General features: G+C 33.8%; 1 protein-coding gene across 3 annotated transcripts in view; it reads left to right on the top strand.

The window, feature by feature from the left end:
- Positions 1–19,470, top strand: part of LOC129954227 (equilibrative nucleoside transporter 1) — a 74,997-nt gene that overhangs the window by 11,447 nt on the left and 44,080 nt on the right. Inside the window, exons 1-3 of one of the 3 annotated variants that reach the window (XM_056067992.1) lie at positions 3,121–3,291; positions 3,365–3,448; positions 13,691–13,804. In XM_056067992.1, the coding sequence (XP_055923967.1) occupies positions 3,382–3,448; positions 13,691–13,804 (181 nt within the window). In that variant the 5' untranslated portion in view covers positions 3,121–3,291; positions 3,365–3,381. Of the gene's footprint in view, positions 1–3,120; positions 3,292–3,364; positions 3,449–4,124; positions 4,254–13,690; positions 13,805–19,470 lie in introns of those variants that run through there. The other 2 variants (XM_056067994.1, XM_056067991.1) reach the window with 2 other exon arrangements.

Below are 19,470 nucleotides of genomic sequence, written 5' to 3'. Positions count from 1 at the left end.
TTAATTTCAAATCATGCACCGATGATTTAAACCCTATTTTGTTTTTTATGCAAGCGTATAAAGATATGGTCTAAACATGAACTAGAAGTTGGATTTACTCGCGTTGATTCATTAACAAGAAAATTAAGTCCAAACGAAGACATGATTGAAATATAATTTTCAGCATCAGAAAATCTAGATAAGATCTATATTAAAATCACCTAAAAGTGCCATATTTTTTGACCTAGTGCTTGTTTAAAAATTCAGAAAACTCAGACAAAAAAATTGAAACACTACTTAAAAGCAACCTTTAAACACCAAAAAAGTGAAAGATGGACCTTGAATTTCCAAATCAACACATATTAAATCCGCGCTCTTCAAATTAATATTCTTTAGTTTGCAAACCATATCATTTCGATAGAACACCGCAACACCACCAGCGGAATAAGAGTTGTTACAATTAGCAGCGAAAACGTAGTTTGGAATAGTAAAGTTAGTTATTTCAAAGAGATCAAGGGAAATCAGATGTGAGTAAAATTTTTTTCAGAATTAAGTTGTTGGAGCTTAATAATTCCGTTGTACAGAAGAGGCATCGTTCTTGATACATGTGGTTCAATCACATCGGTGAGGGTAGCGCGTCGAGATGGTAGTGAGAAAAAGACATGTGAGTGGTCAAACTGGCACTATTCAAGTTGGAGCCAGATGCAAATAAGCCAATGTCGGATAGTGGAGGATTATTATCAAGAGATGTACTTAAAGAGATTGGAATTTGTACACTATGGGATGATTTCTCTCCCAAACTTAAACATCTCACTGTCAAATTTGACAGATTTCGTAGACAAAATTACGTTTTTGATGTACAAAATTATTACTTCAACATTTCACAACAAAAATGAGAAGTTTGTATGTGAAATCGTTATCAAAAAGCAGAAATCTCCTATTTTCCTTATCGAGTTAAATAATAGGTAGTTAAATATAACTATAAATTTACTATGATAATTTTTTCATTGTCAAACTTGTCAATTTTATCTTGAACATTTTTATTAGGTACTGAATTTATATATGTATGTATATGCATGTTCTTATCAAGTAGTTTATACATTTAGATTGGAAAGAAAGCCATGCTACCATTTCCAACAATAAAAAAGATTTATTTGTTGTAAGCTTTTGGCATAAAGTTGACGGCGATTTTTGGATTATTTAAAATACATACTTTTTATTTAATTAAGTTGAACTCAAGTTCTATTATTTGAAGTTTTGATCATCAACCTTCTTATTTGTGTACCATTTTTTTTAAGTAAATTTCTTTATGTACCATTTATTATACATTATACAAATTTCGAACCGTATATTTGAAACCATTTATCTAGCGTCTCTAATTTTATACATTTAAAAGTGTGGCAGTTGTAATGTAGCTCAGTTTGAAGTTTAATAATATGCTTTCTAAATATAAAGCAAACTTCAATTTCCCAAATAGACTTTACAAGTTAAACATTGTACATATGTACATAAATATACAGAATCTTAAAAAGAAAAATATACAATTCACTTTTCGAACTACTGTAGATGCGTAGATTTAAAGAGGTTCCACAAAAGCACTTCCTTTTCCGACATCGTTAGATTAAGTAATCATTTAAGACAAAACCTCAAATCGAGGAATATTCCATCAAATACTTGACCCCCTTTTCGGCCCTTTCCAACTTAAGACTGCTCAAGTCTGTGGTAAAAAGTAATGAGATCCAAGCGTACTGCAAGTAATCCTCTTATGAAGGCTTAATATTAATTTATTTTTAGTAGAGTTATATTAAAACAAAATTCCAAATTATGATAAAAATGTGTTATTTTTACTGTATAAATTTGTTTGGGTTTATTAAGTCGACTAATAAATGTTCTTGTGCAGAGAAAAACAATGTGTGGTAAAACTTATCCCCAGCATCAAAAATATATCCCAAATACTCTTATTATTTTTTATTTCAGAGACAATAAGATACTTATGTAAATATCATATGTATTGTTATGTTGTTATATTCAATTAAAATATTATATTCCGAGTTTATGCATATCAACATCATCCTCCCCTTATTTTTCATCACTTTATTATCAGCATTCTAAACAGCTTTAATAAGTCAGTCACTTTCGCTCCCTATCTCTTCTTTTAATGAGTCTTCAAATAACCATAATCTAGCACATAGTATGTTTGTAAACATTTTATACTTGAAATACACGAGCCACTTAATTTGTGTTCTTATATAAACAGAAACACCCGGCATCGACATCGGCATCAGCACTCAAGCCAGATCAAATCAAATTGGCATTACAAAAACATATTTGAGAACTTTGTTTGTTAATTTCCTCAATGTCAATGGCTTCTCTTGGATTTCCTTAGTTTCATTTCATCGCAGAATTTTCTGTGTCTTCTTTTATCGGGTTTCACAGTGAGACCGAGCCGGCATCGAAGACGGCATGGCCACTGCCAAAGTAAATATTTATTGTTCTACGGGTTAAATGAATAATTAATGAAAAGCCAGACAAGGTTAGGTATCAATTACTCATCGACATGCTGTCGTCGGATGAAGATGAAAATGAAGATGAACGAAGACGACAACGACAACGACAGCAACAACTACAACGACGACGATGATAGACCGACAATGGCTATGACGATGTCTGAACAGCATAAGATAACATAAACCGCCTGCTAATTGAGAAGCCACACAACTAGCGCGCCTCTATGCTCTCCCCTCCTAATGCTACCACTACTGCTGAGCTAGTTCACAATCTGTGATTCATGATAATAACTTGCTATCAGCAGTAAACTTTGTGCTGAGTACCGAAAATGAAATAAAATAACAAAAATTCTCGTGCATTCACTGACAAGATAATAATTCTACACAAAATAAAATTGACAAATAAATTCTAAAGTGAATTTAAAGCCATTCAGCTATCTAGTGGGTGAATTTATTTTCCTACTTTTTTTCTACCATGCATGCAGTGTTTTTGTTTTCCACTTTGTATTATCATCATTATTCGAATGGAGTTGTTAATTACTGTAGACATTTCGCAGAGTGAAGTAGATTTATCATGAACTGAACTACTATATTGTCAGGTTTCGAACGAGCATTGTGATTAGATAGTTTAGTGTGGAATGAGTGTGGGATTCTGTTCGCGTCAATGTGAAATATATAGCACCCTGGTTATCACTAATTCCAACTGCGATTAAGTAATCTTTTAATCTCTCTCAGTGGAAAAAGGCTTGAATTGTGTCACAATATAAAAAAAAATTCAAATATTTCTTTCTTTCTGCCAAATTGGGTGTGTTTTGTGTTATTTGATGATTTGATGGAAAATCAAATTTTTAATATAAATTATTCTTTTTGTCTTCCAGCAATCAACTTTTTAATAATGTCGAACCGCAGGGAACAGCAACAGTTGTTAACTGGAAATCAGCCATTACCGCAAATAATCAAAAGTAAGTTGAATTAAGTGTTGATTAAAAATTCTTTCACATATTATTTAAATTAAATTTTCTCTGTATTTATGATTGATTACACTATTCATTGGATAGTAACATCAATTAATAAAAGATGTAATGTTTTTTTTTTCAACTTATTGAACATGTTTTCCGTTTTGAAACGCATGACATACACAATACTAAAAACAAAACGAACGTGAGTCGAATGAATAACTTCGATTGTTGTCACTCTTAAGACAACACGTCTTAAAACTAGCAAAACGAACGTCTATAGCATTTGAATTTCACTTGAACCTTATTTTCAATGTAACTTATTCCGTATGTGTGATAATACATAATAAGAAGAGTTCAAAGTTCTACTGATAGTGAAGTTATTTTCTACTATTGATAGGGTGATAGATGAAAGAATATCTTTATACTATTAGATAGATGTTTAGACAAAGCAAATGATATGGACCGAAGAGATTTATCTTGTATCTTGTAAAATATGTTTTATGAAAAATATATAAAAGGAAGCCATTAACATTGAAGGCAAACTTTTCTGCTAATTAACCCAAAAACAGTTTTAGCAATGTACATAAATACTTATCACTTAAACAGTAGGAAGAGTAATCAAATCATATTTTAATTCTCTGAGGAATTTCGGTTTATTTGTAGTTAGAATTTAGTGGAGACTTGTTGTTTGTAAAAATGATCTCAGGCAGTGATAAAAGTTTTCAAGAAACGAGAGTTTATAAAAAGATTATACACCTAAAATCATATAACACATTTTGTGACAAGTTTCGAGTGACCAACTATACACGTAAGTTTCTTTTTGTGATACCTTTATAAGTGTTAAGATTTACAAATAAGCTATTTGTAGCTTATTAAATTCAACCTCGCTCTTTTAAATATGCCAACAAAAATATTCGGAATAAGTAATACAATTTAAATGTAAGCTATGAAACTTAACATTTTGTGAGCCATTGAAAATACCTTGGAAAGACAATAAGTAAACGTGCTTGAAATGCAATTCTTGTTAAGTTTAGGACAACCTTATTAGAAACAAATTGTAAATAAGTTTGCGAGTACAAGTAAAAATTGCCAATGTTTTTGAATTGTTGATGCAAGAACAAAAATTGATTATAAATATTTACCCTGGGCTACATTAAGTTAATATGACTTTTGTTTGCTTTTAAGACATTCTCTATACTTGAATTCAGATAGCGATTTTTATTTATTTACTTAATTCTAGTGTTTTGTTGCCTCTCACGTTTCGTAAGGGACTCTAACTGGTTCCATTGAGCTTAGGAGGAAGCCTCAAGATTCATGTGGTATCACAATGGGCCATTAAACTGGACTAAGTGTGTCCGTTTCCATCTTGGACAGCCACTATAACCTAACCTTACCTAACCTAGTGTTTTGTTGTCAGTTTAATTAACGTGGGAAATAGTGTTTCAATTTTCAGCACTTGCAATTGTAATGTGCCTACCCTAATATTTATTATTTATAAGTTATTCTATAGATTGGAAAATTATGATTACTGATTATTACAAATATCCTATTTATTTGGCTTATTCTTTTTTTCATGGCTTAGAATAAAAACACACGTTATTTACAATGCTGTGTTTTTTGTAGTATGATGAAACTTTATCAGTTTAATGTGTCTAACAATCAAACCTCAAAAGCGACAGTAAAATTTTGAATTTTAATGATTCCACGAATTAAAATCGTTGTCTAATACTCTATTCCAAATTGTCAGGAGTAGACATAAACATTGTATGAATGAAGAAATGATCATTTACCGATATAAGTTATAATTTTAAGACTAGTACTAGTCCAAACGCAACTAACTATTCTTAACATTGTCAGGAAGTCACCATGTCCTGCCAGTTCCAACCTGAAGGACCAGGTTCTTGAACTCTAAGGCCTCGGCCACGCAGTAAGTGGCTGAGCGGCTAGCGGCTGAGTGGCGACGTATGGCCAGGCACTGAGCGACTGCTTTTAAGCGATAAGTAGTTAAAATGCCGTTGTCAAGAACAGTTCGCCGTATTTTATTGTCGGCAAATCGTTTGTATGTGTACAAATTAGTTAATCATTACAAAAAAGAAGGCGATTTGGTGTTCATCCGATTAACCAATTAAGATCGGAGTTTGGAGAATTTAATCATTTATTTTTGAATCTACGAAAATGTCCATATAGATTCTGGAAATATCTACATCTGTCTATCGAATCTTTTCATTTGCTGCTTGAAAAAGTGCGTCCTAGACTTCCTTCCATAGTTTCTCAGCCATTTTTATAGTCTTGCCACTCAGATCATTACTAAGAATTAAAACAGGTTTGTTTCCTGAATTTTGTTTCGCCGCTCGCTCATAGCGTGGCCGCTTCTATGTGATTTCATATGTTTTATATTTTTTTCCGCTCAGCCGCTTACTGCGTGGCCGCGGCCTAAGGGAGAAAGCTAGCATAACCGTTCCTTACAGGGCTGAGCTCCGAAAACGTCGCAGAGAATCACTAAGTAATTGATTCCATCTCAGAATCCGCTGTCATCTGAATAAAATGAGAGATGCCTTGGTTGAATCATCTCTTTTAACACCGGCCCTAATGCAAGGACCTTATTACGAAAAGTGGCTTTAAAATATCAATAATTAGTTTTACAAGTTTAAAAAACAAGTTACTAATGTCTGATTTTTTTAAAATTATTTCCATTTATACAAGAAAAAAAAGGAATTGCAATGTCTTGTAAATTTGAATGTTCAATTTATCCCAGCTATTAAGAATAATAGACTTGCTAGAGCAAGTGTCGAAATGTAATTTGGCTACAAGATAAATTAAAGATCAAAGTGAAAACAAAATTATAGTTGATATTATGCGTGATTTAAAACATTTTCAAATTGTTCCTATTTATTTAAATTATAGTAGATAAAAATTTACTTTTGAATAAAAACAATGAAAGTATAACGTTAATAGGTAATTTTAATAGGAGAATAAGCACCTTCCAGCACTCTTCAATTTTGAACAATGACGAAAGAAACTCGTTAGATGAAAATCCAAATTGCAACGAAAAATGTTTAATATAAATAATAGAAGATTTTGATTTTTTATGTTAAACGGATCAACAATTTCGAAGTGTATCCAATTTCTCATCCCATCTCCGGATAGTAGTCTCTTGTGAATATTTTTCTAATAATGCCTAAACGTATGTTAAGTGGATGGAACATAAGGCCATGGTGTATAATCAAAATTTAAGACGACACATGATTTGTACCAATGCTCAAATTCCTGATTCAGTAGAAGAAGGGGCCAATGTTACGTTTGACTTTATACGACAGTCTGCAACTGCAAATACCACACGTTTTATTTCATTTTGGTCGAAATGTGGTACGATGGAAAATGTAGAAATAAATCTTTTAAATTTTAAAAACTTTTTAGTGAATCAAATAATGATGCCTTTAAACACCTTTACCTGCAGCAAAATAAAATCTATAAAGTTCTATGCAAGCAAAAAAGGCACTTTCTCTGAGGAAAGTCGCTAAGAATCTCATTGAATGTAAGGACTCTTATTTCTTTCGGAAGATTGTTAGGGTCTTGGGAGAGCGTACTAAATCGGTGCCATTCAATATGTGTGTTGGTCAGCTCGTTGTATACTTTAAACACTTTTTAATATCAGATTCAAACCAAATTCTTTAAGCTTGGCATTCCCAAATGTTATTATCCCAGAATAACTCTTCAACCTTACAATGCCTTAGCTACTCATATCGTTGAAAAAAAGAAGAGTAATAAAGCTGTAGCGTCAGACGGTGAAGAATTCAACAAGAATTCAATCCGGAAGTTTTGGAATATATCCTTGGCTTGTTGAATAAAATGTTTAGGAGGTCTTCCCTGTTTTCGCATGACAAGGATAACTACCATTTAAAAAATAGGTAATCGAAATCAGCCAGAAAACTATAGAGGTATTTAATGTTTTAAGTTTTCTGAGGAAACTTTTCACTCAGATTCTGTAGCACAGGTTGTCGATTTGGGTACAGTGCAATAATATTATCAGTTGCTTTCAAGCAGGTTTCCACCAAACCTTTCGACGGTGGATTAAATATTTGCCTTCACTACAATGGCAAGTCGTTTTATAGACAAAAACCTTTATTTGTACTTTTTATTGATTTTAAGGCGACATTTGACACTATAAACAAACAAACAGGGTGTCAGCAAAGTTTATTAGGGTCTATGAGCCGTTGCTATTGTCTAATGATAGTGGTATGTGATGGAAAAATAAGTCAAACACATTTTTGTCAGCAGCTGGTGTCCCACAGGAATGTGTTTCAAGTCCGTTAACGTTCGCCTTATTTATAAACGATATTGATAATCATATACCAGGGAGCGTTTCTTTTGGCGATATATGTATTTGTAAAAATTTTATTATATGCTGATGACCTTGTCATTTTAGTTGGCAAACCGGTGAAGCTTCGTCTTTAAATAAATATGCTAAATGTGGTTTGCGATTTATGGGATCTTAAAATTAATTCCGCAAAATGTAAAATAATGATATTTAGGTCTGACAGAAACTCGAGGACATGGACATCACGTAGCACCAGCTTTGAAGTTGTCAATGAATTTAAATACCTAGGTTTCGTCATATCGAGTAATTTGTGTATCAGAGCTCATAGAAATGAAAAACTGTCTGTAGCCAAGTCAGCAGTTAATTCAATGTGGACACAATTTTACTCGTAGTCTTTTGTGGACGAAACGTCCACATTCAGGTTACCCTCTAATTTTTATAGAAAACCTGAAGGCTAATGCTGATTTTTTTAACCATAGCTATAAAAAGAACTGACAACAACTTACACAAAAGAATACTCCTTGTTTCTCTTCGATGCGTTTAAAATCCTTTGGAACATGGTGTCCTTTTCAATTTAAGTTCAATCAATGTAGCAGAATATCAAAATACTTGTTCTGAGTGCATTGCAAAAGTAGACGAACATAGGTTGGGTTAGGTTAACGTGCCTGCGGATTTAGAATCCACACACTTAGGCCAAAAGAAAAGGCCCATTGTGATACCACATGAATCGAGAGAATTTTGAGCTTTTTATAAAGCGAAGAAGATATTTGATATCCTTTTTAGCTAGTTCACTGGGATTATCAAAAGAGTAGTCTCCCAAATGAAGTTTGCGTCTTAGTGGAAGAGCAAGGCAAGTGCAGAGAAGGTGAGAGATTGTTTCCTCTTCTTCTTCGTCCATACAGCTCCTGCATAAGTCATTTGAGGCTACACCAAGTCGTATTGCGTGTCTGCCTATAAGACTAGTGTCCCGTAAGGACACCTATTAGGGAGCTAATATGAAGTCTGCTTTGAGATAACAAATCTTTAGAGCGCCTTAGGTCTAGTGAAGGCCATATGAGTTTTGTGGCTGCGCATGTTGGTAAATTGTGCCACCTAGAATTTGCTATCGCAAAAGCTGTTTCTTTTAGCATAAGTTTACATGTAGCTATCGGTATACCTACATATCTCCTCCCTTTCAGGTGAAATAGGTATGACGGTTCCATTTTTAGAAAGTTCATCGGCTCTACAATTTCCCGTAATGTCTCTTTGGCCCGGCACCCAACATAGGTGAATGTTAAATTGCTGCGCCATCTCCTTAAGAAACGATCGACAATCGAGGGCCGTTTGAGATTTGGTTGAGACACCGTCAAGAGATTTAATAGCAGCCTAACTATCAGAGAAAATGCGGATATCAGAAGTTGATATTACGTTTTCTCTTAGCCAGGAGAGAACCTCTTTGATCGCTAAAATTTCCACTTGGAAGATGCTACAATGATTAGGGAGACGGAACACACCACTAACAACTCCCCCATTTGTCTTGGATCCATCTGTATATAAATGAATACTTTTGCTATCCAGGAGTTTTTTGTGTCTTCCCATTTATCTCTGGATGGAATGGATACCTGAAGTTTTTTCCAAATAGGGGTGTAGGAATAGTGTAGTCTATGTACTTTGGTATAGAACCAAAGAGGTTCAAAATGATAGAGTGCCCCACATTGTTGTTGGTCCATTGAGATGAGGCGTCGAGTTTTATCGCTGTACTCGCTGCCACTTGTTTACTGAAGATGTCGAAGGGGTGTCAGATGGAGGAGAGTGTCTAACGCTACTAAAGGTGTCCTTCTCAATGCCCCGCTTATGCAGAGACATGCAGTGCGTTGGGCTGAGTTTGTCGTAGTATGTGACTTTCTCCAGTGCAGTCCACCATACTGCAACCCCGTACATAAGTATTGGTCGCATGACCGATGTGTAGCCAGTAGGTTATGCGAGGTTGAAAACCCCGGTACACCTTTTACTGAAGGAGGTACAATTACTGGGATCTTGTATTTTCGTGTGAAATATATGAGGTCTGTTTTTTGAGGATTAATACTAAGTCCGCAGTGATCGGCCCATCTAGTGAGCATATTAAGTGCATTGTGGAGGAGGTCTCGCAGTGTATTAGGATGTTACGAACATAGGTACTTGATGCATATTGATAAGACTAGGAAGTCTACCCCTCTAGGTCTATAAATAACACTTGAAATTTAAATCTAGGTGAAAACAATTATTTTAGAAGGGATCTTTCTGCCTCTAAGACAAGCTTTATATTTAAAGTCAGAACAGAAAGTGATATTAATCATATTTTTGGCTGGTATAACATATATCAAAATAAAAACGTTTATCATTTCTTAGCGATATGTCCCATTTTTCGCGTGGCGAATTATTCAGTGTCCTCAATGGAAAGGATGGATGTTGATGGTTCGATGTATTTCTCAAGCGATTAGTTGCAGATGTACATATTTAAATTTGTCGTGAATAATACACACCGTATCTAAGTTTGTTTTACCTGAACTAAAAGCCCCTAAAAAATTAATAACATTTTTACAATTAATATTTGAAAATGAACGAAGGATTAGTATATTTCCATATCAGATCATTTCAGTTATTTTTTAACGTTCTAAACAAAAATAATCCAGCGAACCGGAGTGTAAGATTGTCATTATAATGTAATTGATAGTCATTATATTTTTGCAACCAAAACTACTTATTTGTATGGTATAGCAATGTATGTAAGTTCATACGAATCAAGTTCCTCTTCTATACCAATTGATAAAATGACGTTTTATCAACTCTGGTAGCCTTTGGAATACTCTCTATTAAGTTATGTGTATTATTTTTGTTTGTATCAAGAATATAATTTAAATTTTTTTAATACATGCCAATAATTCATACGACCGAATGCGACTGGCTATCTTTGGAAGATAAAAAGGGGTCAATGAATTGAAAGGAGTATTGAGAAACAGATGTTTCTTTTTTATCTTTGTGTCTGCAGATGTTGATTTGTGGGTTATTTTTATATTTTTAGAACCGAAAGCAATAATGAGTTTTTATTTTACATTGATAGGGAACATTAACTTTTTTGATTATATTAATTTCATGGAATGACTTGAGCAATTAAATAAATGAATAAGTTCATTTTGAAATCACTACCGCTACCCCACATGGCTTTGTTTCCAAGACCATTATATAAAACGAACAGACAGGTATTGTGTACCTTAAACAAGGAGGGTTAAATAGTTAAGTTATAAAGTGTATCCACCACTTGTTGCCTTGTATGTTGGAAACTTATTTACTTAAGTTGTCACCACAGACTTGGGCCTCACCCAGAAACTTATCCATCTAGCTCGGTTCCTAGCTTAATGTTTTCAGTTTCGCGCTTCAAGTTGGTTAAGATCACTTTCCACCTGTGCGTGCAACCTGATCCAATGTCTTCCTTTACTGCACTGTCGTGTGGGTGTGGATTCGAAGACTTTCCCTGCTGGAGCATTGGTGTCCATACGCTCTACTTTGCTACTCAATTGCTTTCTTAGCCCATAGGAACAGCGGTTAGCAAGAGTAATTATTCGTTTAATCTCAGCGCTATTGTTGTTTTCTGCGTCCATAGCGGAGCTTAGGTAGACGAAGTCCTTAACTACCTCAAAGTTAAGACTGTCGATGGCGACGTTTTGACCGAAACGTCGGTGTTGTTAGTTTGTTTTGCCCTCATTAACGGTTAAACCCATTTTTGCCGCCTTTGCCTCAATACTTACAAAAGCCCATTTGGCATCACGCGCAAATTTAAGGGCCAATGTGTGACGTATTTACACGATATACATTTCCGATCATATGCAAGTTTTCGATAATATAATAGATTGTTTGATATTGTGCATTCCTTAAAGTTTGTGATTGTTGGCGAGGTTAAAAACTTCCATACATTAAATTAATTGAAAATGTCGGAAAGAAATTGGGCTGCTATTGCTGTTTTATCATTTGATTTAATTGAAGGAGATGAAGAACACGAAAGTCGCCAAGAATCTGGTGCCGATCAATTACGGATGCGCAGTGTGTTACTGGCTTCTGCATCGCCAGATAGAATGATTCTGTGAAATTATTACTAGATCTGCGCTGGAGTGAACCAGAATTATACCACGTACGAATGTCTGCGGATCAATTTGATCATCTACTTAGCTTAATAAAGCCTAAAATCAATAAAAAAACTTGCACGAATATGCGACCAAGAATTCCCGCCTCGCAACGACTAATATTGACTCTTAGTTTCTTGGCGGCGAGCGACAATTTCAGGTCGATGCAATCAATATCTGTTCCGCATTCCAATTACCGCAAATTCAACGATAATTTCGGAAGTGCTTTACGCAGTTTACGAAACTCTTGTCATCGATTATTTGAAAATGAAACAGATGTGTTTCAAAAGCACTAGTGATATGCACATTTGCGTTGTCTTGTTATTTTTGTCACCGCGTTGTCCCAAAAGATTGTTCAGATAATATGCGTCTATAGTCGCAAATGTTGACGTAAAAACGACTACGGTCAGAACTGCAGACGTTTGCTGTTTTTATATACCGTCTGCTCGTAGCTTTACACTCTTCAGCTATTTCCTCCCATTTCTTAAACAAATCAATGCTTATTACGAAACATTATTGCTTATTGGAACAGCCACCTTTTAAGAAAGCCAATGCTTTGGCATTGCTATGACACGGATTACATAACAAATTGCGATTATAGTCCAGTTTGAATCTTCACTGAGCAGTTAGGAGGAAAGTGTTATACATATACCTAAACATTTGTTCTTCCATTGAATAAATCAAACTAAAATGAATAAAATATTTTATAAATAATTTGAAAAATTCAAATACTTGATGGGTGACATCATATCATTTAGAAAATATGATAACATAGCTAAAAACCGAAAACCAATACCAAGCTTAGAATGAAAACAATGCCAGTTTGGAATTTAACAAAATGAAAATAAGTTTACTTTGAATATTCAGTTTAGGTTTATCAATGTCAACTACTTATATTTAAGTACCACCCTAATTATAATGTTATCTGTCCATTAAAGTAATTATGAAGAAATTCGTTTAGACTACAAGTTTGTTTTGAAGGCAATGTGTTTGATTTAATGTGCGCCGATTTGCGTATTAAATTAAACAAAATACAGTTTTCTTATCTTTCTTTTTTAAATATTTTTCCTTCATTAGCTGGAATTGTATAATTTAAATAAGTTGACACGGCTGGGGAAACGAAAATTACTGTAACAACTTTATTGTGATAAAAGCTTCAATATGATTAAAATTACATGTTCCATGGATGGAAATTAAATCACATCATACCGCTTTATTTTAACATGCGGTCTTGAATTTTTTTACATTTGTGGAAAACATTTTCCCATCTCACTGTTACTGAGGATCGATCGAATGGTGAAAACCGATTAAGTGCTTGTCGAACCTTGTAATTGTCAGCCAATTAAAAATTCTATTTTTTGTCCATTTAATTTAAGGATTCATACTTTCATGGATTTATGGCTTAAATTTTCTTAAATTTAAATCTTTCAAATCAAAATCCCGACCTTTGTGATTTAATCTTTGTTTGCTTATCAAAAAGATGGTCTTAAAGAGTTTATTACTAGAATTTGCTCTGAGTCACAGTGATACAATTTTGTATTTGTTTAATTTAAAGTTCCAAAATCTTAACTGTTTAAACACACTTAATATTTATTGGTTCTTCTACTGATATAGTTTGTAATGTTAATTGCTTTCCAAATATTTAAACAAAAACAACAATAAATAATGTTTGTTTATTTAGTTCATTTAAACATAGATATATGTATGTGTCAGGTAGTTTGTTTGTACAAATAATATGATTTTCTTACCTTCATAACGCTAAACTGTTTTTCATATTGTTTATTTTTTTAGATGGCACTGATAATAGTGAAAGATCACCGTTTCTTCAAGATCGTAACAAGCCTGTATCTCTCACGCCATCATGGGAGCAAAGAAACCTACCAAATGATGAGCTTAATTTTAAGGGTAAGTAAATTTTATATACATACATACAATATTGAAACTCTGTTGAACAATTCTAGAAGACCTTTTTAATTTGGGGTTTGCGGATAAGAACAGGGTTTTGAATTCTGTTTTGCTCAAATCTGACTTTTTGAAAGGTTCAAAGCTTTTAGAAGATTCTTTTAGATACGTCCGATTATGTTTGAATTGGCTTTGCATTCGATAGCTTAGCTGAGACCTTACTACTAAAATTACAAAAGATTGATTCGATTTTCAAGAAAAGAGCAAATTCAAAGAATAGTTAGAGACACCTCTAATTTAATAGGGCTTAGGGAAAAAATGTATTCACATAATGTAATATTTACATGTGATTTTTATCAAATATAAAATTTTGATTAAAATTTTGTCTTTATAAATATGGTTTTATGTTTTTCTTAACAATACATCAACAAGTCTAAGTATGCGTGCAGAGCATAATCATGTAACGATTGTGATTAAGCTATCAAATAAATAAATTGGTGGCGCAACAGCCCGTTTGAGAACTAGGGCCTAGTGACTGACAACTCTCAACCATTCCTGTGTGCGAGAACTGTTGTCAGGGATTTAAGGGACCAATAGTTTTAAGCCGAATCCGAACGGCAAATTTGAGAAAGCACTTTTCATGACAAGAATTACTCTTGGAGAATTTGTCAATTCCTCGCAAGAGGCAATACCCGTCAAAATAACTTTAGGTGGCATAGGCAGGGATCGAATCCAAGACCTATCTTTTTCCTGCAAACGCATTTAATATCGAATGAATTAGATCAATGATTTTGACAATTATAATTTAGAAGTTAAAAAATTGGGCAGGTTCAGCCGACGCACAGTGGCCCGTTTATTCATTTCATTTTTCGAGTGGGTCTATAATGCAAAACTTTGAATGTAAAAACTATAAAAAGGGTTTAGAAACGCTTTTTGTTTTCATAATATGCATTGCCATTATTTAGGTCGATAATTAAAAAAAAAAAGTTTTTGGAAACACTACTTTTTGCACACTTTTTCGACTTCAAATTGTTTAGAAAAAAAAAATTCAACGAGTGGTGCTAAGATCTCAATTGATTCAGAATCCAAAAAATCAGCTGCGTCATTTTGCATCGATCAGTCATTTTTTTCCCATATATGTTAGTTTAAAGGAAGACAGACAGGTAGTTTAATTGGGGTGTCTTTAAGTATGATTAATATAAGGATATATAAACGGTGATTTTTTAAGAGCTTGAGAACTTTAAAAAAAAAAAAAAGCATAAAATTTGCAAAATCTCATCGAGTCTTTATTTGAATCGTTAGATTGGTCCATGACATTTACTTTTTGAAGATAATTTCATTTAAATGTTGACCGCGGCTGCGTCTTAGGTGTTCCATTCGGAAAGTCCAATTTTGGGTAACTTTTTCGAGCATTTCGGCCGGAATAGCCCGAATTTCTTCGGAAATGTTGTCTTCCAAAGCTGGAATAGTTGCTGGCTTATTTGTCTAGACTTTAGACTTGACGTAGCCCCACAAAAAATAGTCTAAAGGCGTCAAATCGCATGATCTTGGTGGCCAACTTACCGGTCCATTCCTTGAGATGAATTGTTCTCCGAAGTTTTCCCTCAAAATGGCCATAGAATCGCGAGCTGTGTGGCATGTAGCGCCATCTTGTTGAAACCACATGTCAACCAAGTTCAGTTCTTCCATTTTTGGCAACAAAAAGTTTGTTAGCATTGAACGATAGCGATCGCCATTCACCGTAACGTTGCGTCCAACAGCATCTTTGAAAAAATACGGTCCAATGATTCCACCAGCGTACAAACCCCACCAAACAGTGCATTTTTCGGGATGCATGGGCAGTTCTTAAACGGTTTCTGGTTGCTCTTCACTCCAAATGCGGCAATTTTGCTTATTTACGTAGCCATTCAACCAGAAATGAGCCTCATCGCTGAACAAAATTTGTCGATAAAAAAAGCGGATTTTCGCCAACTTTTCTAGGGCCAACTTTTCAATGATTTGCAAGCGTTGCTCGTTAGTAAGTCTATTCATGATGAAATGTCAAAGCATACTGAGCATCTTTCTCTTTGATACCATGTCTGAAATCCCACGTGATCTGTCAAATACTAATGCATGAAAATGCTAACCTCAAAAAAATCACCCTTTATAAGGAGTCTTGAGTGCAGGTATTTACTCTTAGGTATAAAAAGATGAAACATTAGACTTAAATGATCATTTAGAATTTAAACAAGCTTTCGAGAAGTTGCTTTTATTTTTCAAAACAATTTAAAATGTATATTCCTAATGAGGATTTGTTTGAAGTTTTTGTCAATGCTAGCACTTGTAATGAGTTAATATCTGCCGTGGAAAGTAAATACCAACCACCAGATGCAAATCCAATCAAACAGATATTAACACAAATTTTATTACAACATTGATAGAAAATGGATAGCAGCCAAAAGATCGAGAAATAACTTCAAAAAGAATGCAGAATGGCTTTCCTTATCTCTGCATATCAATACCGGACAAACAGAAGAAGCGGGTGATATCCCAAATACATCAAGAAGAAGACCAAGGAAGCCAGTCAATGAATGCGCAACATTTACTTAAAAACAGAAACTAATCAAAGCTACAAAGGAGATATGTACAGAGTGATATAATTCAGGCAATATCTTCTGCAAGTCCACTTCGTGTCAAAAGAGTCATGAAAAGCATTCACACTCCCTAACACAATCCCATAAAATACACAACCGAGAACGCATTAGCTTTGTTTATAGATTTGTCACCCTCAAAAGGAAAATATATAATCCTGAGAACTTGGTTAAGACATCACAACATAGATGTCCTGCCATCCTACAATATGATTACAATTGCGAAAAAAGAAGCAGTTCCCAAAAACTGCGAAGTCACGGAAATATTAGCTAGAGTGAAACTTCAAAACATGATGGATCATACAGCAATGCGGCTAATAGAAAGCAAAATGGAGGATCAAATAATTGCAATTCCAAGAAGTCTAACAGAGTAAATGGGGCTGCGATGGACCATCTGGACAAAGTGCCTACAAGCAAAAAATAAATACAACAGATGGTGAAACAGACGCACACATGTTCATGGCGTCAGTTATCCCACTGCGACTCAATAGTACATACATATGGTGAACATTGAGGAACCCTCGCCCATCATCAGTTCATTTCTGTCGGCCCTTTATCCTATATAAGAGACTAGTGACATCATAAATACCACAGTCAATAATATTAAAAGTCAAATAGCAGATATTCAACCAAAAATATATAAACTTAATGAAGAAACAACTATAACTGTGAATGAGGAGTTCTTTTTAACTATGATAGACGGAAGAAACGAATTAACGGAAACAAAGTCTACGCGGTCATGTCCGATATGCAAAAGGACACAAAAGAACTTCAATAAATTTGAATCAATTGAGGACGAACACAATTACAAATATGTAATATATGTAATTTCTAGTTATGTACCTGTCAAACGAATAAAGAAGAATTGTAAACCTCCTTGGTATAGCAAGAGTTTATCGCGTTTAAAGAATGCAATGATGAATATGCAAAAAAAAAGTAAACTTAATTCTAGCTGTCGAATCGATTATTGCCGTATGCCTCGAGAGTATGAATTTTTAAAGAAATTCTTACATAGTCAATATCTATGGTCACTTGAATCAAAGATAAAAACGAATTCGAGGTGTTTTTGGCAATATATAAATTCTAAACGGAAAACTTATGGTATTCCAACTTGTATGAACTATAATGAAACTGAAAGTTGTGATTTAAAGACAATTTGTGATTTATTTGCATCATTTTTCCAATCAAATTTTAAGATCAGTTCATTTAATTCTGAAAATAATATGGATAATATTAACGCTATAACAAATATGGGGCACATAGAACTAACAGAGAACGAAGTTCTCTTGGAATTAGGTAGTCTTGATGGCAGTATAAGTTTGCCCCAGATAATATTCCTGCATTGTTTTTAAAAAATTGCAAATCAAATCTATCCAAACCTCTTGTTTATATTTTCAATTTATCTCTAAGCGAAGGTGTCTTTCTTGACTATTGGAAAAGCTCGTATATAACTCCGATTTTTAAATCGGGGTCTAAGCAATCTGTAGTAAACTATAGGCCCATTGCTAAGCTTCAATTAATTCCAAAAGTTTTTGAATCTTTAGTTAAAAAGAGAATATATGAAGCCGTTAAAGATTTTATATCGCCGTTTCAACATGGGTTTGTCAGTGGGAAATCTACTGCAACAAATCTGAACGAATTTCTGTGTGAATGCAGTTGAAAATGGAAGTCAAGTAGATGTTGTCTACACGGACTTTTCGAAAGCGTTCGATAGAGTCAACCACACAATACTCTTACAAAAACTTAAATCATTAGGTTTTCATGCTAAGTTATTGAAATGGATCGAGAGTTATTTAACCAATCGCATTCAATATGTAAAAATCGGTCATGAAGTATCAAAGATGGTTGTAAATGTCTCGGGAGTTCCCCAAGGCAGTCATTTGGGCCCATTGTTGTTCTTACTGTTTATTAACGATTTGCCTAGTCATATTTCTTTTTCTTCATGTCTAATTTTTGCTGATGACGTAAAAATATATAAAGTTATTAAATCTCTTGTAGACTTTTCTCAATTACAGAGTGACTTAAATAATTTTTATCATTGGTGTATTTTAAATGACCTGTCCTTAAATGTCGAAAAATGTAGTATACTCTCTTTTCCAAGATCCTTCTCTACGATGATTTTTAATTATAAATTGTCAGACAACGAGCTTCGGAGAGTATACAATCATAAGGATTTAGGTGTCATATTTGATTCTAAGTTAGAATTTAAAATGCATGTAGACTATATTGTTTCTAGAGGCAACTCTCTTCTGGGATTTATCACTAGAAACTCTAAAGATTTTAAATGTCCATACACCTTTAAATCTCTCTATGTTAATTTCGTTCGTCCTGTTCTGGAATATTGTAGTGTTGTTTGGTGTCCGTATTATAAAAACGCTTCGAATCGAATTGAAAAAATCCAAAAAATTCACAAGATATTCGCTTCGCCAGCTAGAATGGAATTTGCCTTTGCCTCCTTATAAAGATCGGTGTACTCTCATTGATTTAATGAGTCTCGAAGCCAGAAGAGAATACTTTCTGATTTCTTTTGCGAGAGATATTGTAACGGGTCATATAAATTGTCCTCCTTTACTAATGTTGTTTAGACCATACAGCCCAGCTCGATGCTTAAGACCAAGGGTGAACAATTTTTTCTTTATTCCCACACATACAACAAACTATGGTAGCAATGAACCTGTTTCTAGAGCTTGTAAAATGTTTAATAAATATGCTCATGTAATAGATTTGGAATGTTCTAGAGATGTATTTAAAAAAGAAATAATGAAAGCTATTAAAATCGAGTAATATTAAGTAAATTATTTTCTTGTTTTATGTAAAATATAATATTGTAAGAATGTATATACAACATATAAATTGTTAAGTCTAAGAAAGTTTATACTTATAGGCAATAAATAAATAAATAAATAAATAAATATGGAATCTCTTCACTGCACACTAGAATCATATGCGTGGAATTTATTTTGAAGCTTGCGTATATTCTTCGACAAGAAGGAAAAGGTACTGATCAATCGATTGGGACCAAGAAGAAAACAAGAGATC

The sequence above is a fragment of the Eupeodes corollae genome, chromosome 1 (genome assembly GCF_945859685.1).
Source record: "Eupeodes corollae chromosome 1, idEupCoro1.1, whole genome shotgun sequence".
NCBI lineage: Eukaryota > Metazoa > Arthropoda > Insecta > Diptera > Syrphidae > Eupeodes > Eupeodes corollae.
Note: the sequence above shows the minus strand (reverse complement) of the source record. Positions and strands in the feature narration are given on the sequence as shown.